Source organism: Rhipicephalus sanguineus, chromosome 1 (assembly GCF_013339695.2).
Source record: "Rhipicephalus sanguineus isolate Rsan-2018 chromosome 1, BIME_Rsan_1.4, whole genome shotgun sequence".
Taxonomy (NCBI): domain Eukaryota; kingdom Metazoa; phylum Arthropoda; class Arachnida; order Ixodida; family Ixodidae; genus Rhipicephalus; species Rhipicephalus sanguineus.
Window position 1 is genome coordinate 165145013 of NC_051176.1, and position 16740 is coordinate 165161752.

The 16740-nt window shown below is 47.2% G+C and overlaps 1 protein-coding gene across 2 annotated transcripts in view; it reads left to right on the forward strand.

Annotated features, from left to right (window-relative positions):
* The window catches only part of LOC119401541 (protein NDNF-like), a 202419-nt gene extending 186527 nt beyond the window's left edge, over nucleotides 1-15892 (forward strand). For both annotated transcript variants that reach the window (XM_037668433.2, XM_037668441.2), the window contains 2 exons: nucleotides 8586-8833; nucleotides 12985-15892. In XM_037668433.2, coding sequence (XP_037524361.1) covers nucleotides 8586-8833; nucleotides 12985-14127 — 1391 coding nt within the window. In that variant the 3' untranslated portion in view covers nucleotides 14128-15892. The remainder of the gene's footprint in view (nucleotides 1-8585; nucleotides 8834-12984) is intronic.
* The last annotated feature ends 848 nt before the right edge of the window (nucleotides 15893-16740 follow it).

Genomic DNA, 16740 nt, shown 5'->3' on the forward strand with positions numbered 1-16740 from the left:
GTACGCGTTGCGTTTCCGCAAATAAAGTCATCGCGCATCTGTCGGCACGTATGACGCGCTTATTTGTTCAAGTGAAAGCAGCTGATGATGTGTTTTCTAACGTTTTGCACCCTATTGACGTTCCCCATTTTTGCTGGCAGAAATGAAACCAGCCTCAGCCCAAGTGTCAGCTGTTATAAAAAAGAGACGCGCAGGACGAAACGTAAATATGACAGAATTAGTTTCGACAGAAAGAGAAGTCGGGGTTCCAGTTTGGCGCGTCATATTTTCGGTCAGCCGGCGACTGTTAACTTGTACATAACTTATCGGTGGTTAGAGACCTGTCTTTTATATACATTGGAATGGTACTTGCCTACTGTACAACAAAATAGAGGGAGAAGCGAGTGTTCTTTTTTTTTTAAGGTTACTTCAGGTTACTTCAGTATAACTGAACTTTTAAATCAAAATGCCAACAACTCACTCTGTTATAGTAATGATGCGCGCATTCGCCAATAATTCTTAAGCAGAATAATAATGATTACTCCAACACATAGAAATCCGAGCAGGAATAAATTCAAAGGGGCACGCAATAGTCAATTATAGGGGAACTTAACAAGTGAATTGTTTTGTGTTAGAAACAAAGTGAAAATGGCAATATACGAGCGCTCATGCGGCTGAAGTTGAACTAAAAATGTTGCCACGCAGAGTGTGAGATTTGTAACCAAGCGAGTGTTCTGTTTTCTTAGCATAGGCGTGCGCAAGGTTCCCCTTCAGGGGGGTGGGGTGAAGGTTCGTCGCAATTCCCCCCTCCCAATTAAGTCAATGCATAAAGCTGACATTGCGCCCCCCCCCCCCCCCGAATCGCAACACCGCCCCCTCCCCATTATGTCAATGCATGGGGCTGACTTTGCGCCCCCCCTCTTAGGTGAATAGGGGGGGGCGGCCGCACCCCTGCCCCCCGCAGTGCGCACGCCTATGTTTGTTAGTATTCCACTACACGACGTAAGCAATTTGTTTGACGCAAGCTTACACCTCGTGATCTCATGTGACGAAACGAACAACAAAAAAATGCGTATTGCCAGCAGGTTTAGGAAGGATAAACGCCTATAAAGCAGCATGACATAGAATTTGTATATACTCGTTATGTGTATTATGCAACAGCTCTTAGGCGCATTTTGTTGCCGTGAACTTGTCTCGCGCAACTTTTGGTGCACTGCCCAGGGCTCAGCACTTGAAAGGTCTTTCTGGATTTTCATTAGAGTGCGTCTCTTTGTAGCGTTAAAAGCAAACTACCATGTGCTTATGTTTGTTCTTCCTACTGGGCATCGATAAGCGTCCAATTTAATGTGCACGATAAATGAGCGCGCAGCAGCACGATGCCGGTTTATGGCGTTTAGAGGCTCGAGTGCAATGAACAAAGCAGAACGCCTGCATATGAAGTTTAAAAGGGGGAGGGGGGGCAGTTTGGGTGACTTGGTGTCGCATAATGTTCTTAAGAATTAGCGCAACCCATGCAGAAACCATGAACCTCATTCATTCCTTCTCTCTTTCTGAAAATGTGCGTGAAAATTTTGATGATGTTCTCTCTTCCCATCTTTAGCGCGCTGCATCGCAAAGCGAGGAATGGCCTTTCTCATTCTTCGCTTTACTCAATCTGACCGCCGTAAAGGCTTCGCCCTCTCCTCAAACAAACATAGGACGAGCTTCGATCGCCGGGGTACGCTCCCGTTTCATAGGTGCCACCGGCGCACGAATGTTTATGCAAAAGACAGGCATGGGGGGAAGGAGGCGAAGAAATCCTTAAGAGTTCAAAAGCACGCTAAGATCCCGCGGCAACCAACAGCAGCAGTTAGTTGGGAAAGGTCGAGAGGCTGGCGCCATTTGTTCCCAACCATTATCCCATCAAACACCAAAATATGGTAGAACCGAGAGAAATCGCGTGAGGGCTTCTGGTTTCACGCTGGGGTTCGCCGGTTGCGAGGGCCATGTTTAAACTGCTTTATTTCAGCAGCGCTGCTATGCATCACGCTACGGCGGACACCAAACATGGGCGAAAGGCTTGCGCACAGGACAGCAGGCCTGCAAGAACAGACCACATGCCGAGTTTTCCATCGTGTACTGCTCTCGCTACGCGGAGCGCTTCGTTTAAGCTTAACATTCGACATGTAAATAACAGACGTCCGTGTGTGCTGAGTGTGTGTTTATGCGCGAGTGCGTGCGTATGTGTGCGGGCGTGCGCTTGTTCACACTGTTCTGTTGCACCGTAGTTCTCACCAAACGTATTTTGATTTCCTAATGTTTGAAGCATTAGATGGCCATTGGGAACATTGAGATCTTTTTTTGTTCGTTAACAAGTGTGCGTTGCTATTTCATCAAGCTGAGACTGCTGCCAACCCGTGAGAAACGGTGCAGTCAACGGGGTGCGTAAAACTCACTGCTCCTATTCGGCTCTAATGAGCGAGTTACATAGACGCTACAGTTACTACAATATACACTTAAAACAGTACAATTAACGTCCCCTATACCTTCCTTGACTTCATTATTTGCTGGTTTTCATTAACATAGACACATCTATGTATTTTTGTGAAACATGAGTCCCCTTGCAAGAACGATTTTTTTTTCTTTCACCTGGCCGTACATGTTCAGCATACACAGATAATGAATCCGTGTTTTAAGGATGGCCTCGTAAGGGAGTTTGTGCACGCCTTTGGCGAGTGGACGCTTCTCGCGCTGTCTGTCTATACTACGAGCAGGCGCACTGTAGAGCGGGTATCGCGGTAGCCGCGCCGGCCGCACAGCCGCGGCCATCGCTCAGGCAGCACGCAAGGGCCAACGACATGCTCGGTGCAGGACGGCCCCCTCCACTCTCGGGTGCTCTTTCATCCGTCAGTGGCGTGGCACGCCGGTGTCTCGGTCGTCTTTCGGGGTTCCTCCTAATTTAACGCTCCGTCTGGTCCTGACGCTGACGAATACGCGCCAAAGCGTGCTCCTCAGCACCCCCGTCCGCCACAGCAGCGACGGCACGCTGCCGCTGTCAGCCCAGCTGCTGCGCCACACGGCCGTATCTTCTAGCCGTCACGCGCGGCCACTGCGACTCCACCTCGGCACTTCCGCGCAGCACGCCGGAAAAGCGTGGCCGCCAAACGATCCAATCAGGGCCACCGAGACGCTCGAACGTCGTCACTGAAGCACTGGCGTTTGCTTGCTAGTCACGAGTGCGCGTTTACTTCCTTCCGAGAGGACCGAGTGACAGTCGGAGTGTTTAGCGTCCCGTGTGTCACGTCGCGAGAACCGCGAAAGCCGTGATTCGACGACCATTGAGCCATTCAAGCGCGGCACTACACTTCCTGCCGCCGGGGAGGCCCTGTCGTGTGTAATCGCGCCTGGCTCGGCTCCAACCGAGCTGCAGGGAACTGCGCCGAGGGAAGCGCTAAGGCGCGCGCGGCGAAGAAAAATGCGTCCTCCCCGACGCACTTCCCGTCTTGTCGATCAGCTTGGCGTTTGTCAGCGTCCGGCCACCGGCGTCATTATGGCTGCGACGGGATCTGCGAGCCTTGCCCTTGAAGCTCGAGATGTGCGGCTGGCCACGACGCGATCTCCTAAACGCAGCGGCCGTAAGAATAATTGACAGAACGGCCCTCGTTTTCGACCCAACTGCCGACTAGTCCGTTGCCGCGCTTAAAGCATGCGTGGCGATTTTGTTGTTGGTATGGTTAATAAATCAGGCTCCTTACTGGAGCCGGCTACTCCTCTTCCCATGGCATACACAACTAGAAGTGCAAATAAAGAGTGAAAATATATAAAAGCACAGCGGACAGTTCAAAAGCTTTTCCAGGTTCCGCACACGTCTTAAAAAGAAAGAAAGAAAGAAAAAGCACTGAATGGACTCATCACAGTTCCTTAAACAAGATAAGTTGCACGCAAGGTTCTGCAGACCCGCGTATAAACCCTGTGTTTATATAACAGAACACATGAATAACATATATGAAAATCAGTCGTGACACGTTTTTAATGTAGAATTTATATGCTAAAAAATCCGGCAGATCCCATGTACCGTGGGAGTCGATGGTATGCGAAGCATGCGGCGGGTAGGTGAGTGTGGCGTAACTTTTTTTTAATGAGCGACACGTTACAAAATGAGGCTAAAGATTCGTATAAATTTTAAACGCACACATATATATGTTGAAGAGCCGCATATGTGTTATATAACCAGTTGTTTACGGTTGGGTAACGCTGCCTATGGCAACGTGGGTATTGCCAACACCAGAAGCGGTAAGCTGACGTGTAGTGCTTATACGTGTCCCGAGAACGCACGCACGTTTCACCAACCCATGTGCATGTGTGCAAGAAGTTCTTCACAGTTCTTCAACAAGGGCATCATTACCGTGATCAGTGAGCACCAGCAGCTGGTCATGACTTGTTATAGGATCCGGTCGTGATCGTGGTGACGAGGAGTCCATGTGTGGAGAAGTATGTGGTATAGTAGAGCTGTTGGAATTCGTGGATGCCTCGGTCATTTCGTCAACAAATTGTCTGTCGACCGAGCCAGCGACATGTCGGAACCTGGAGCCACCCTTCGCGTTGGTGAGGTATAGGCCGTCGAGGCTGGTAGGCCAGGATAGTGCTACCTAGACCAACATCAGTGGATGGTGTTTGTCGTATTCGTAGACTATCTGGGCGTATGTGGTCTACGTAGCCTAGTCTACAAAGCGGCTGTCAATCAATCTGGCATCATCCTCGGTCAGCATGAGGCCATCGCCCAGCCTAGTAAGAAATGAAGAGGACACTGCGTCGTTCTGGTGGACGAAGGGCACTTTACGTTGCGGTGATGTCGATATCATATGTAACTTTCGTTAATGTATTCCTCCAGGGTCGAGAAATGCTTCAATATAGCTTGCTGAATCATAGGAATAGTAACGCAATGTTTATTACACTGCTATAAAAGCGGAGCCAACACTGGAACTACAGACGTTAAACGCACGTATCGTAGGGGTACACATCGTAGGAGCATCATGTAGTGTTTATTGCTTTCTTGTAAAATTAGATAGCCAGAACCACAACCACAATTGACGTTGCACCAATATTACGCCTGCGTAGGCTGTTTTTCCGAACCACTTTATAGACCTGGCGTGGCTCAGTGGTTAAATACCTGATTGCCACGCAGAATGCTTGGGTTCGATTCCTGCTGGGATCCTAATTTTCATTCTCTCCATGCGGCAAGTCAACGCTGCCGATGTTGGTTTTTCTTAACGCTCTCGCATCTAAGTTACCAATGTCTGTTATCGCCGTTCCTGGGTAGAATATCTACTGTCAATCACCTGTGGCGCATACCCGTACACCGCGGCCCGTGGTAGACGGGTATGTGCCACAGGTGTCTAGTGGAAAGGGTTTGACGACGTACGCGACAGGATTTTAAAGTTATTCATGTCATGACCTGGCAATCATATTCGTCAAATCCTCTTACCCTCCCATGCAAATTTTGGTCTACACCAAGTTAAGGAGGCGATCATGAGAGCACCCAGACGTAGGCGGCTAGATAGATAGATAGATAGATAGATAGATAGATACGTAGATAGAAACGCTCAAAGTGCCAGAGGTTCGCTAAGAAATGCTTCGCATTTAAAAATATATATGTAACTAGCCCCACGAAAGCTTGGTATGGCATTTTCTGCCCTGGTGCCGACATAACCTGGCGGAGCTTCAAGCGGAGCTGCTGAAAATTGTTAAATGACCTTGAATTTGCGAATGTAGGGCACAAGAGTAGCTTGCAATGAACGCGGCTGCCGTCATGTTTGTGACATGTTGGTGCGTACTTTTACGAAATCAATTTCCCAGCGGTGTACGGTAATACGCGACTCTAATATAGTCCACTTTCCCATCCACGCGAAGTTCATATTAATAATAACAACAAACGTGTAGCGCCAGCCGACACACCCGCTACGGAGTTCGCGTTTGCCGGATATGTTGTACACGCGTCGAGGTTAATAAATATATTCGTAGCTACTTGTCCATCATCCCAATACATTCGGGTCGAGTCGGCTTGCCGGGTATAAAATCGGCCGTCGGCTTCATGTAAATTCTTGAGGATCGGGCCGAGTTATCGGGCGAGTCCGATCAACATGCCTGCGAGGGGTGGGTAGAAGCGTGCCATCAGTTTAGAAATGTCTATATGTAAATACAGTCGTGTGCATGCTGGGTTAATTCGACTCCTGACTCGGTCAGCTCGAGCCGAGCTCACGTAAACGAAGCCCACGTGACAGTTCATCGTTCCCTGTTAGAACCATTCTCAGCCTTGTAGCGCGCGTAAACGTACAATGAAAGGCAGTGCACCAGAGACGATGGTTCTGCTCTCGAAAGACAGGGGATCATTATAGCAAAGCATTTCAAACCTATACATCATCCGGTCTTCAGGAGAAGACGCTCCATGCGCCGCTTTAGCACTAGGCGAGACGCCTGCGGGCTCCCCGAAGTAGCGATTCACGACGAAGCCTGCCTGACGCGTGCGAGTGACGCGGGAAATGACCGAGATAGAAGGACAAGTACAGCGGTCGTCTGGCTTCTTGCCTCAACTCGGCGATTTCTTCACACCTTCCTGGGCTCTCCGGCGCCGATGGGCAGTTAGCTATGACGCTGCACCCTGAGGGTACTTATATATGCTTTTGTTTTGGCGGAGAACGAGTAATCCTTTTTCCCACCCTGAATCATTGAGCAAGTTGAACCGTTACTCCAATTTGCGCATAGTGCTGGAAACCTATGAGCACTTTGGTCCTATCTGTGCGTATTGTAAGAACACTTCGCTCATTCCTCCGTAGTCTGTACTCTCGCTGTCGTTCAGCGTTTCTACGCCGTTAGCGGCTCTCGACTGGGCGGCATTGCAGCACTGCGAGCGCATGCCCGCTCGCCATCACACCGCTCCGCAGATTGAGTGATCCTCGCTGTCATGTGAGCAGACGCACTTCTCACGCGGAGGCCGCTGTCACCTGTACAAACGGTTCACATATATTGACCTTCGGCATGCATGGATGTTTAGCCCAATGGGTAAGGCACTCGGCTTCTGAGCGTGAGGTCGTATATGCTGGAAACTGCACATTGCCAACGTTTGCTTTTATCTCCTCTACTTTTTTTATGGGGCGCATCGTGTTACGCGTTACGGACAGACTGAATTCCTGGGTGAGTAGCCTAAGAATGCTTACGGGCTAATAAAATAGGACACGAATAATCATTCTATTATTTCCGCGCCAGTGAACATTCGTAGTTGCTGTTTTATTGACTTGATGAAATGGGAGAGGTTAACTGCTTTCGGCGACACTGGAAACTCCTTGTCGCTCAATAATTGTTTGTTTTTTCTTACTGTGTTCCTGAAGCCTTGCTCATCATGCAGCTTCGGCGCTGTAGCACATCAGTCTGACGGTGCTTTTCCTGTTGTGTTCTTTTGCAATTATTTTTTGTCTTTTTCTGTTCATTTTTGACGTGAGATCATTCATGGCATATCTTTGTTTGGCAGCTTGCACGTGTTCCAAACAGCTATGTGTTGGATTGCCATGTACACCGACAAGGGAAACAAAACACGGTGATGCAGGTACTCTGAAACCCCCCACTGTATCCCCGTGTTTACAATCTTAATAAGCTGTATCAGCGTTTTAATGCGTAGCTTTAGTTGGCGAGTCAGTTCGAATATTCCGCCCTTTTGTGGAAAAAATTTAATAATTAAAATCAAAGATAAAAATGAGGGGGATGGGGTATGCCGTGCTCAGAAAATTTCGGGGGGTGTTCTGACACCGAAACTAGTACGCCCTATTCGGTACAAATAACCGTTCGTGTATGCCACGTTAAGTCTAAGACGATTACACTGCCTCCGTAATCAGTCCCAGATCACGGAGGCAATGCAAAACGACCATATGATGTTATAGCGTCATCATATGACGTCACGTTGAGTGACGTCACGATGACGTCATAGTAGCGTCACAAATTTTGTCGATCTCTAACGTCATGGTGACGCCATCACGTATAAGGCCGATCCCAGACAGTACAATACTGACCGACCCATGGTGGAGGCAAAGCAGGCTTCCCATAGTGAAAAAAAAAAATGAATTCTGGGGTATTACCTGCCAAAACCGCGGTATGAGTATGAGACAACAACAGTGCGGGACTACGAAATAACGTTGACCAGCTGGGACTCTTTAGCGTGCACCTAAACCTAAGTACGCAGGTATTCTTGCATTTGTTCCCCACCAAAGTGCGGCCTCAGAGGCCGGGAATCGAACGCGCATCCTCGGCTTTAGCAGCGCGACACCGTACCTACTAAGCTCCCACTGCGGGCCTCTAGGTATTCAGGGGTATAGAAAGCGCGTTTCATGCGCGCCTGACGACGACCCGCAGCTGTGTCGCGATATTGACTGTAATACTGATAAACACGTGCAGCAGGGAATACGAAAAAAGGCACAAGGCGCATACAAGAGAGAAAGAGGGGGGTTTCATTTGTTAGTATTCCTTTTTCACCAAAGGCATTTTTTTATGATAGCCGCCTTGAGTCTGTGATAGAAATATTGCATGTCTGTTGCTGTCATAGCGCAGCAATCTGAGCGCTCTGTCAACTCCTGACGCAGAATCACGGGATCCATCGGCGCTGCTGTACCGGGACGACGGAGCGTCGACAGAGCCGGTAGTCGGCGGTTCGTTCTATGGCCGAGGCCGGCTCAGCTTCTCGAGACGTGATGCACCCAGAGGAGTGTACATGCTGGAGTTTGACTCGGACTCGGCCGACACCAGAGTGCGCGTGTACGGTACCTCGGACGCTGACACCCACTACCCATTCCCACTGCTGCCAATCAAGCCTAAAGTGGATGTGTTACAGGTGAATACTCTAGCCTCCCTCTACAGAAGAGACATATTCAGAAAGTAAGGGGCGTTTGAGTATGTTTAACTATTGGAGGGTCGGAACAAAGTTGTACACATGCTGTGCCGTGTACTGGTTTCTTCTGCGGGCACTAAGATTATTGTTGGAATCCATTATAGTTGTTAGCTTGTCGGTGAATGCAGGGGACTATGTCCGCGGTATTCGTCGCTCCTGCCAGTTGCCGATTCCATTCTTTGTGTACCAAATGGTCATCAGCTACCGAAATTCATCGATAGTTGTCTAGTTTACAGAATTACAGCAATGAGTGAAGGAAAGGTTACACAGTGGCGTCAAAACTGCAAGAATGGCAGCACAGATGTGCGTGGTGAAGAGCGAAGTGATAGGCTCAGTATTCAAACCGATGAAATCGTTGAACAGGTGAGCCAAAAGCTTGATTTGGTCGACGACTGACGATTAGTGTTCTGACTGACATATTCCGTATTGTTCGATTATATTCCGTATTGTTCGTATTTGGGGTAGGGCGGGGCAAAATGCGACAAAAATTTGAAAATAGCGAATATTTTATTTTATTTCACTCCTTACCATAAAACATCAATGCAGTAACTTTCTTTTCGGTACAAGGTATGTGCTACATAAATATGGCGATGTTGCAACTGATTGGATTGGATTGGATTGGATTGGAAAAACTTTATTTACGTCCTTCAGGACGCGCTCAGCTCGTGGCGGGCGTCTCCCACGTAGCGACCGACAGAGAATACCTGGCGGCCGCTTCATGGGCCTGCTGGACAGCCCACTGCTCAAAAGTTTATTTTAAAAAGAAACAAAAATGCACCAGATGTCTCATTTTGCCCCAACCTGCGGGGCAAAACGAGACGCTGCGGGAAGCAAAACGAGACGGTGTGAAAAAATTTTATCATTTGAGTTCTTACAGTATAAGCACTTCAAATTCACTCCGTGGGCCCCCACGCAGTCATCATGAGCCCAGTCTTTGCACTCCACGCATTGAATCCACACAGAACCCGACGTTGTGTTGCTCCGAAACTCCTGAAAAGCAGTCAGTGCATTTTTCATGTCGTTTTCCGCCCAGGAAACTCTAGATGATGTCCTCTTCTACGTCCGTACCATCCTAAACAATAAAATATTATATATAATGAGCGTAAATAAGTGGTTCATTTAATAAGACACTCTCTAAGGCAATTCAATGCCTTTTTGTCGCGTTTTGCCCCTCTCACATGCCCGAATTCAAAAAAATTTGCCCTTTGGCCCACGGCACCAAATGAACTAAACTTTTGGTGGAATGTAGCTAGTAGTATAAAGTAACAATATAAATACTTACGTTGTTGTACTGACGCCGGAGTAGCTTCATGGACGAATCCGAAAATTTGGCCGAGCAGAATTTCCCTCTTTTTGGCGGGTTACGAACACACTGACATCAGCCACGCAATTTTTTTTTTCCGCGGGAACGCTGTGAGCAACGATCAACTTTTACACAAAAAACGTCGAAAACTACCGGTACCTATCCCTGAAATAGAGAAAGAAAGAAAAGGTACCTTTTATATTACCTGTAGAGGGCGGCAAAGTCAAAATGTCGCGTTTTGCCACGCGTCTCATTTTGCCCTGCCTTACCCTACTCGATTGCAGCATAAAACCCCATATATTGCAAATTGTGTTTAAGGTGGTCACCGAAAATGCTTGCCGACGAGACAGGAAAGTATGACAAGTGGATGACCGTTTTTGGACGGCTATCGACAAAACAGGGACGACTTGCTTTCCCATGTTGTTACCGGCCATGAGGTATCGATATACTGCACTAACGCAGAAACAAAAAGAAACAATCAATGCAGTGGCGTCATTCTTCTTCACCTGAACATTTGAAAAATATGGTCCAACTAATCAAATGGTTCAATTCTCAGGCGTTGAACTTCAACGCAGATGGTTTAAAGAAGCTAGCGCAGCGTCACCAAACGTGTTCAGAAGTTAAAGCAATTATGAAGAAAAAAATTAAGAAGTTTTGTGCGAAACTAAGACCAGCATAAAAACCTTTTCTAATTAAAATATTTTTGCCTACAGCCCTTACTTTATGAATGCCTCGTACATACACCAATCAGCGTGCACCACTTTTCGATTGGGACTAAGCGCGGCCATAAACGTCCACCCATGGCAAGCCGGTGGATATAGATAATGTCACAGAGCGATTGTTGCTTAATGTTACGACGAAAAGTCGTATTTTATGTTGGTAAAGGTCAAATTTTAGTAGCGCCATGAGTAGAATATGCGCCGCCGGTAAACAGCGCTGACGTTGCAGTGGCGTAAAGCTGGCGTCTATAGTGAACGACGATGAGCAAGCTTTGCTTACCGCCGCCAGTAGTGATGGAACTCTTGCTACCTCAAAGCTCTCACTTTGGAAGCTGAACGCGCTACACTCAGCTATCGATCGTACAACTTGTGCAAGTTCTTGTCAGTTTGTAGTGCTTGCGAAGCAGATAAGACCAATGATGGCGTCTGTGCGTACTACATAAATTGTAGGCAACAGCGCGCAACACGCTAATAGATCGCACAGTATTTTTGTTTATGCAATACTACCGACCCATGCATCCTACAGGAGTTTGATCGAAGTTGCTGTTGTAACTAAAAGCCATACTCTAATCACACAGTTGTGGCGCAGCTTGCGTGCATGGCAGTTGTTCGCGACTGCGATGAAGGTAACGATCGCGTCTGCGCATGTTTCAGAGAAAACGTCTGGCCGATATGCTCACGTATCAGAACTCACGCTGTCAAAACCATGCGAAGTCGCAGTTGATGCGTGATACAGCAGGTGCCGGAGAGTTATGGCTAAAAGTTCCATTAGCAATCAGCCTGTAAAGACGAACCTTCACTATGGCAGATGCCCGTCACTTCACAATGAGAAAATTTCGAGGAAGACTTTTTTAGGTCTCTCGACATCATCTGTGTACTAGTGGGGGGCTTAGTCGCTCAATATAGCCGTCATTGTGTGGTTCATATATATCAACCACACACTGGCGACTACATCGAGCGACTCTCGTGTGTTTCAATACACAAAACAGCGTTTCGTTGCAAGTAAATCGGCGAACAGCGCACTTTTTTTTTCTGCAAGTTCGATGGCACATGTCTCAAATCCGCACCATCCTAAGATGTGGCTTGCGAGCTCACTCATCGGCTACTATTCATTAATATTAATATTTCCCTTACAAGCAAGGCAGAAGTTCAGGAGAAGATGGGGGCCCGAAGAGACGTAAAATCCTGTTACGTTAACGCTACGGTGAAATCTTTGGACGCTGGGGTATACACAGTGGCTGCCTTGAAGAAGACAAGACCACTTGTCGAAACATCGGCTTCAGCGACACCCGCTGTTCAAGGATTTTTTATGTACCTTCCAGTAATTAATCAGAAAGTCAATGAAATAGTCTATATTATTAGCCTATTAATTAGCGTGATTTCGCGTGCTATGGACGAGTGTGACTGCGGCTGGTGTTTCAACCTAAACTAGTATGAAGCTAAAAGCTGATATGTTTCTCTTTGGTTAACTTGCACTTAGGTATGCCGAATTGTGCATTACCATGTATTGTTTACAATATTTTTTTATTGGGCATATACGAAGTTCAGCGAAATCTCTATGAACATGTCATTTGACATTGCGTACTGACGAAAATATTAATATCTTTATTCGTTCATTCTCTCGGCTTACTCCTTATTAATTCGTGAAATTCGAAGTCGGACCGCAGATAGGGCTTTTTGCTGTTCCATAATTACAGGTACGCAAAACACACAGATTAATGAAACACAATGCACTGTTAAAAGTCTACAAAAACGAAAAAACACAGACAAAACAATTACATGGATCACGTAGAAAAGGAAGATCATCAAGCTGTAATAAAGAGATTGCAATGTGCATATAAGTGAAATTTAAAAAAAAAGAACATTTACTCGCGTTCACAATAAATTTATTCATTCACTATAGGTGAGAGAATCTTATAGAGCCTTGGAGACATTCCCTATTAGTTGAGGCATGACGCAAACTTCTTTATCACCTTGCAGCTTGTTAGTGAGTCTGAATGCTAACCTTTTAATCGCTAAGACAAGCACAATTTCGCCTGACCACATCTCATTGATTGTGCTGATACTCGCAGGTACGCAACGGCCGTGTGCTGTTCACGTGGAAGCCAAGCCCGTCTGAAAGCTCAGCGCATCAGGACGTGCAGTACTGTGTGGCGGCCAACCGCAAGGAGAACTTCCACACGAAGTGCGCCGTTGACAGCGCCCTGCGAGGCGACGTACCCAGTCCGCCCCATCCTGATTCGGGCTTCGGCTTTTGGTGGGAAAAGGCAGCCCGCCGCAAACTAGCTCTCAGATCGCGCGAGATACAGCGCGCCGTCCGGCCACAGCGCGACGTGGTCTTCGAGTGCGTAGGCCGTAGGACTTGGCACAGCTTCGCCGACCTCGAAGTCGACCAGAGGTACTTCATCGACGTGTTCGCGATCAACGGAAAAACGAACTCTAGTACGGCTTACCCGGGAACCAGCGTTGTCGCCAGGAGCGTGGGAAACCAGCGTATCCAGGACAACCAGCTTGTCCGCATTGTGCTCGACCAGCGGGACAACTTTGCCCACGTAGCCAAATACTCGGTGAATGCCAACGTGCCAACAATGTGGTTGTTCGTCCAGTCTTGTTCGGGCCCTGGTCCGATACAGCTCTCAGTCACGTTGCGCAAAGCCAAGGTGCTCACCGCAGAGGTAATGGACACCAGGACGCTGACCCTGAACCACCCGTCGAACGGAACGTACATCATTAAGGTATCGTCGACGGTCCCCCAGTTACGCAGAGTTCACCTTCTCGTTAGCAAGAAGTACCACAAATTTCCGTTTCCCACGTTGCCAGACGATAGTGGCGTAAAAGTGATGGGCTCTTTGACCACCTGCAACTCCGTCACACTTGCCTGGAAGGCCGCTCTCGATGAGAAAGTTCGCTACTGCATCTTCAAGCAAGAGGTTCGTGGAAGTTATTCGGGTGTATTCGCCAGACCGCAGGACTTCTGTGACGAGACCAAATTGGCGGAGAAGAGTGGTAAGGTGAGCTGTCGCCGCTACCACCGCTTCAGCAAGCACCGTTTCCAAAACGTCATCATGCAGAAGATTAGAAAGCTACAGTCGGACACGACATACGTTTTCGAAGTTCTCGTGACAAAGGCCCGAGGTCGAACGCTAGCATACGAGAAAGTTTGGGCCACAACGCACAGAAGCTGTAGTCCGTCCTATAGGAAGGGAAAGCGATGAATAATGCGGCGTTCCTCGTCACAAAAGAAGAAAAAAAATACTTGCGCGGCCGGCAAGGTTGTGCTGAAACACTGTGTACAATGGCAGACTGTGGTAATCTGCCTGTGGACTGAGGCAGTGTCCGTTATCACAGTGATCAAGTAAGGCAGGTGAAATAGGCGCGTGAAAGACTAATTTCGATACCACAACACCATTGCTTGGTTCTCAACGCGTTATGTTCGTACAACGCTGTAGTACCACGCTTCTGCGAGTGCAAAGTGGCAATAATAGGCGATACAAGGCGTGTAAACTCACTGCCACCTCAAAAAAAAATCCACAAAAAAATGAAAAACGAAGGTCCTCTCCTGCTCACCGTGACCACGTGGTTGGTCGGTATGTGCAGAGCTCACTGTCTCATGCCAGCTTTGAGCGTTGCTCTGAAACGCGCCAGTGTCTGTAAAGGCTCTGCTATAGCTCTTGATGCTGTGGTAGAGCGATGAGTCAGCCCCCGTGTTTAAGAATGCAGTATTTACTGTTGTTCAGAGTTTGACTATTTCGATAGCGTCCCACCAGTTTAACTCCTACTTAAAGGACGTTGAATTAAGTATATAGAGGCAGGAGTGCGGACAGGTTATGTGATTGCTAAACTGTTCCATTTTGTTACTTGTTGCAATGGCTAACGTTTATGCACATCATTTTATTCATTATAAATATCCTCGCAGCCATTGCGCGTCGAACATTTATTCAAGGTTAAGAAACTATCCCTGCTTTTAATATTTTTAATATAAAGTGATATTATAACGTAAAAAAGTTGTGTGTATGTACCGGATAAATAATACTGACGTGAAGTCTGGCACTCTGCTTAGGCCATTTCATTCTCCTCTCTAAGGTCGTGTGTGACAACTCAGCAGGCGCACGTACTTTCAGTAAATCTGTGCTCAGGTGCCAAGTCTTTCGCAAGGGCTCGTCTTTAATGGTTGCATTTATGTGTTTACAAGCGTATATATACTTAGGTGTACCCGCTTGTTTTCAATAAAATGACGGTTTACCCGCTTCTGCGCACGGAAGCTATAGGAGATTCAAAAGCGAAACTAGCACCATGGCTTGCCGCGTTTCGTGCTAGGAAGCGCAACAATGCATTTATACTCCGTAAAATATTCATATTTCTTTCATCTGTTTTCATTACAATGCATAGCATATGTCCGCCTGCGTCGCGTCATCCATATTACAGCTGCGGACTGTGGGTACCACACTCCAACGCCTCAGTTGCGGAGTTCACACAAGCATGTCCACTCACATATTATAAAATCAAGTCTCTCGACATCGTGCCTGGAACGCTTCCTTCTCAATGTTCACATTCAGAGTTTACGACTACAATGTGAACTTGACGTTGTATTTTTCACTGAGGCTTCCAGCTTGTCGTCTTCTTTTTTTCGTTGTTCATCGTCGCTGATCCTTCTCTCGTGCCTCGACCAACAACATATGTCGTCTGAAGACCAAATGGCGGACAGCGACACATCTCCGAGCCATTCGCTTCACCTGTGTTGTCTTCATCATCGGAATCACCGACGGGCCTACACATGAACAATGTTCTCCACGAGTAGCTGTGCGATTGCACGTTGAACTGTGTATCGTGAAGTCGGTAGCATCGACCGCCATTAATGAACTATTTGCTACGCAAGAAGCAAGGAACTGTGTCCATTGTCTTCGCTGATCTTTAAGCTTGATGCTCGGGACGTAGAGATTTTGCGCTAGTCAAATACATGCCAAGGGTACACTCCCGGAACCTTTGCTTTTTGTCATTCCTTTCACGCGTCCAACACTTACCATTCTGTATAGTAAAGCGTAAACTACTGCTTATTTTGTTTTGACATAAATGATCTGAAATTTTGTTCCGGTACGTTATTTGTTCCTCGAGATCAGAGTTGACGTTCAGCGAGGTACCGTTCCCTATTCGCATATCCAGCTTTCTCCTAAAGTCAACGGCTTTCACTTTAAGAGCTTCGTAGAAGTGCATAGCAGACCACAGATGGTGTAATTTCACCTTTCACTAGTATGGGTAAATATTTTTGCTACTTTCTAGTTAATGGTAGTACAATACCACATTGTAGACCATGCATACGCTCTTGTTTTCTTTCTGAGAGGTCTCTCGGCAGTTTTTGTGCATATCTACTTATCAAACATAAGGCGTAAAGGTGAATACCCAGATGCAGGTACCACCTTCCGGAACTTGATAATGTGACACCGTCGGCCAATAGTACCTGACGTTTTTCAACCGCGACAACATCGTAAAAGATAAAGGTAGACACATTTTCGAAGATCAGCTTGTGCAATATTCTAAATGTGATTCGCGCTCATGACATGCAATCACTTGTTCGTGCAAATGCGTATAGCTCTAAACATCTTACTTAGTCTCATCTACTGGCGAATCCCTTCTACGTGCTTCAAGAAAGAACGCAGTTCTGACCGCTCTTTGTAAACCTATTTAGGTATACCGCATTTCACAAGGATACAAACATGTTCAAGCGCGAATAACGAAGCTTTCGGGTAATCTTTTTTTTTTTTCTTTTAACGCCGCTAGTTCGTCACCCGCGGCAGCATGGCTTTCGGAATAGTCTTTACGATGACGAAGGC